The 3,318-nt window shown below is 38.7% G+C and overlaps 1 protein-coding gene across 1 annotated transcript; it reads right to left on the bottom strand.

Annotated features, from left to right (window-relative positions):
* Window positions 1–1,493: 1,493 nt before the first annotated feature.
* On the bottom strand, window positions 1,494–2,849 carry OR52L1 (olfactory receptor family 52 subfamily L member 1). Its single transcript, XM_089303646.1, has one exon. The coding sequence runs from the start codon at window positions 2,774–2,776 to the stop codon at window positions 1,790–1,792; it is 987 nt and encodes a 328-aa protein (XP_089159772.1). The 5' UTR covers window positions 2,777–2,849; the 3' UTR covers window positions 1,494–1,789.
* Window positions 2,850–3,318: the final 469 nt, after the last annotated feature.

Raw genomic sequence — 3,318 nt, 5'->3', positions numbered from 1 at the left:
CACCATTTCTCATAGTGTTCATTTCACTTTAACAGGTTTCCTTTTTGGTGCTCAGTTAGTTGTCACCTGTCACTTTCAACTCACATTTCTATTTTGTGATCCAAGACAGCTGCTCCATATCCAATATCATAGCCACATGCTAAGTATCCACAAGTGAAATAAAGGGAAAGATTGCAGACTGCTTTCTTTGATAGCCTACTGAAACAAAGTACCTCCAGGGTCAAGAAAATTGGTTTCCAACTGATATGGTACAATATGGCTTTGCCTTCTCAAAGACAACATTCTAGATTTTAGACCAAAGATCTAGAACCAAACTGATTCAAATGTATAATTCAGCCTGAAATAGAAAAATTCAAGCCCCTCCCCCATTAATTCATCCACAAGTGCCAAGGAAACCATGGACATAATACTCAGTATCACTGAAAGAATCTATTTATTAGGAGTTGGGAAAAATGTAAAAATGCCAACCATTCACTCTGCAATACGGAATCCCATGATAGGACATTATTGTCACCTGAGCATCTTACTTCCATGGAGCAGTGATTTGACTTCTCCCATGACTGAATAAAATGTGCTTCTTTTTAGTAACACAAAAGAGTTAAACCAGATACTAAGGCAACATAAAGGATGCAACAAAACAATTGTAAGAGTACTCTTAAAGTTTTTATCCAGTTTCTATTAGAAGAAATGGAATTGACACCACTAATGCACACAATTTCAGAAAGAGAAACTTGGTATTTTTAAGTGATATAACTACCTCTACATTTTTACTAAATTTATTAAAGCTGTGTTTTTCAATACAAGACCATGAAATTTTATAACTGCTAGACACTAACAATTACATGGGTACTTTTTTGTAAATTAATATTTACAAAACATGCATAAATTAACAGTTGACCTTATACTTCCTTAAACCTAAGCAAATAAATAAATTTATTTACATGAAGACTTTTTAAACTTTTATTTAATAAATATAAATTTACAAAGTACAACTTTTGGATTATAGCAGCTTTTCCCCCCATAACCTCCCTCCCACCCACAACCATCCCATCTTCCGCTCCCTCTCCCATCCCATTCACATCAAAATTCATTTTCAATTATTTTTATATACAGAAGATTAATTTAGTATATACTAAGTAAATATTTCAACAGTTTTTAAAGAAGAAATATACTAGATACATATATACTTTCCTTGAAAATGTAAATCATATCTTATTATAAATCCTAGGCCCGATTATAGGACTTATACCACTTATGTTTGTTTTAAATAAATAGCAACATAATTCCTATGGTGAAATGTATTTTCTCACATGTGGCCTTCTTAGCTGTAATGAAGGACTCTCTTATGAGCCCAGTGAACTGGAGTCACAGCAGTAACAGTGGCTTTGAAGACACTTTAACCCTAAAATCAGGTAAAGGTTGAAAGCTTTCATCCTAATTCCAGAAAATATTGCATACATTCACTGGGAAAAGGAAGGAAAGATGGCATGTCCAGAGCTGTCATCCATCTCTTCCAACCCCAAGTACTCCTAACACAAGAAGTAGGGAAATGTTGAAATTAGGAGCAAAATAAAGAGTAGGTGAAATATTCACAAATCCAGTGATCCAGCTAAATCTCAATAGGCTGTGAAACCAAGGACTTGCGGATATTTTTGTCATGAAACTATAAGGACTTGCAGAAATACTCATTATAGAATGGCCTCTTTCTATATAATTTAGACCAGTTGTGAGCTCCTGATTTTGTCTTTGGCAAGAGCAGAAGGACATAATCAGGGTGTGTTAAGATCAATCATTTTGTGTACAACACTCTGAGAACTCGCTTGCGGATCTGATGAGTCTTCACCCCATAGACAACAGGATTGAGGGCAGGTGGCACAAGAAGATAGAGCGTGGCCAGAAGAACATGGACATGATGGGGAACATGATGACCAAAGCGGTGAGTGAGGAAGGAGAATATTCCAGGGACATAGAAGACCAGGATGACACAAACATGAGAGCCACAAGTGCTAAAGGCCTTTAATCGGGCCTCAACCCCTGGTACCTTCAGCACTGCCTGGAGTATGAGGGCATAGGAAATGCCAATGGCTAGAACATCTAGCCCAACCACAAGCAGTGCCACTGCTAGCCCATAAGCTCGGTTCACTGCAGTTTCTGAGCAGGCAAGTTTTACCACAGCCATATGCTCGCAATAAGCATGGCCTATGATGGTGGCCTGGCAGAAGATAAGGTTCTGCAACAGGATGGGGAAGGGAATGAGAAGAAGTAATCCCCGCACTAGCACTGCCATTCCAATGCGCCCTATGACCCCCGGATGCAGGATGGTGGAATGGTGCAGAGGATGACAAATGGCCACATAGCGATCCAGAGCCATGGCCACAAGTACCCCTGACTCCATTGAGGAGAATGCATGGATGAAGAACATCTGAATGAGGCAGACAATGTACCCAATCTCATGGGCATGAACCAGGAGTACTGCAAGGGCTTTGGGTGCAGTGGAGGAGGCCAGGACAAGATCAATAGCAGCTAGCATGGCCAGGAAAAGGTACATAGGTTGGTGCAAGGAGGAATCTGTCCAGATGATGAAGAGAATGGTAACATTGCCAACTAGCGCAAGGAAGTAAAGGACACCCAAGGGCAATGCTATCCAGTGCTGGCTTTCTTCTAAACCTGGAATACCTACCAGGAAAAAAGACGGCTGGGGTAGCCTCCAACTAGAATTGCTTAGAGTCATCATCAATGTCTTAGAAAGAGATGAAGGAAAAGAAACTGAAGTCATGATTTCTCCATTCTTGATTTTGTATCACATTGGCCAGATTTGGCTACCATCTTCATGAGAAGAATAAAGAGACTTAAACTGCAACATAAAGCAATAAAGTTAGATACAAGGAAAAAAGTATCCTCTTCTGGAGACAATGTTCTTACAGGTGAAACTCCCACAGATCTGAATTAGGATAGTCTAGTTGTGTTTAGAGATCAGAATAAACATGAGCTGCTAACCTCTACTACTTAATTACTTGTATTTTGCAATTTTCCATTTGAAAGGTTCTTTTAATTACCCTATCCGCATTACTGGCACCAGAAATTAAACTATTATCTTTGAAACTAATCTTCCTTAATTTAGAACTCTATCATTGTTCCTCCTATAGCCTCAGTCTCACTGTCTTCTCCATTTTACTACCTGTTGTTAATCCCTGGGTTCTATCCTATTCTCTTTCCTATTTTGAACATTAGCTTTGAACTCAGTTCATCCATTGCCTTGTTTTAACTATCTATATATTTTTATTTCTTCCAAGTTCATAAGTCAAATAGCTCTCTGAA

The sequence above is a fragment of the Oryctolagus cuniculus genome, chromosome 1 (assembly GCF_051225735.1).
Source record: "Oryctolagus cuniculus isolate XC-2025 breed Fujian yellow rabbit chromosome 1, ASM5122573v1, whole genome shotgun sequence".
In the NCBI taxonomy this organism is placed as follows: domain Eukaryota; kingdom Metazoa; phylum Chordata; class Mammalia; order Lagomorpha; family Leporidae; genus Oryctolagus; species Oryctolagus cuniculus.
This window is presented reverse-complemented; position numbering and strand designations above follow the sequence as displayed.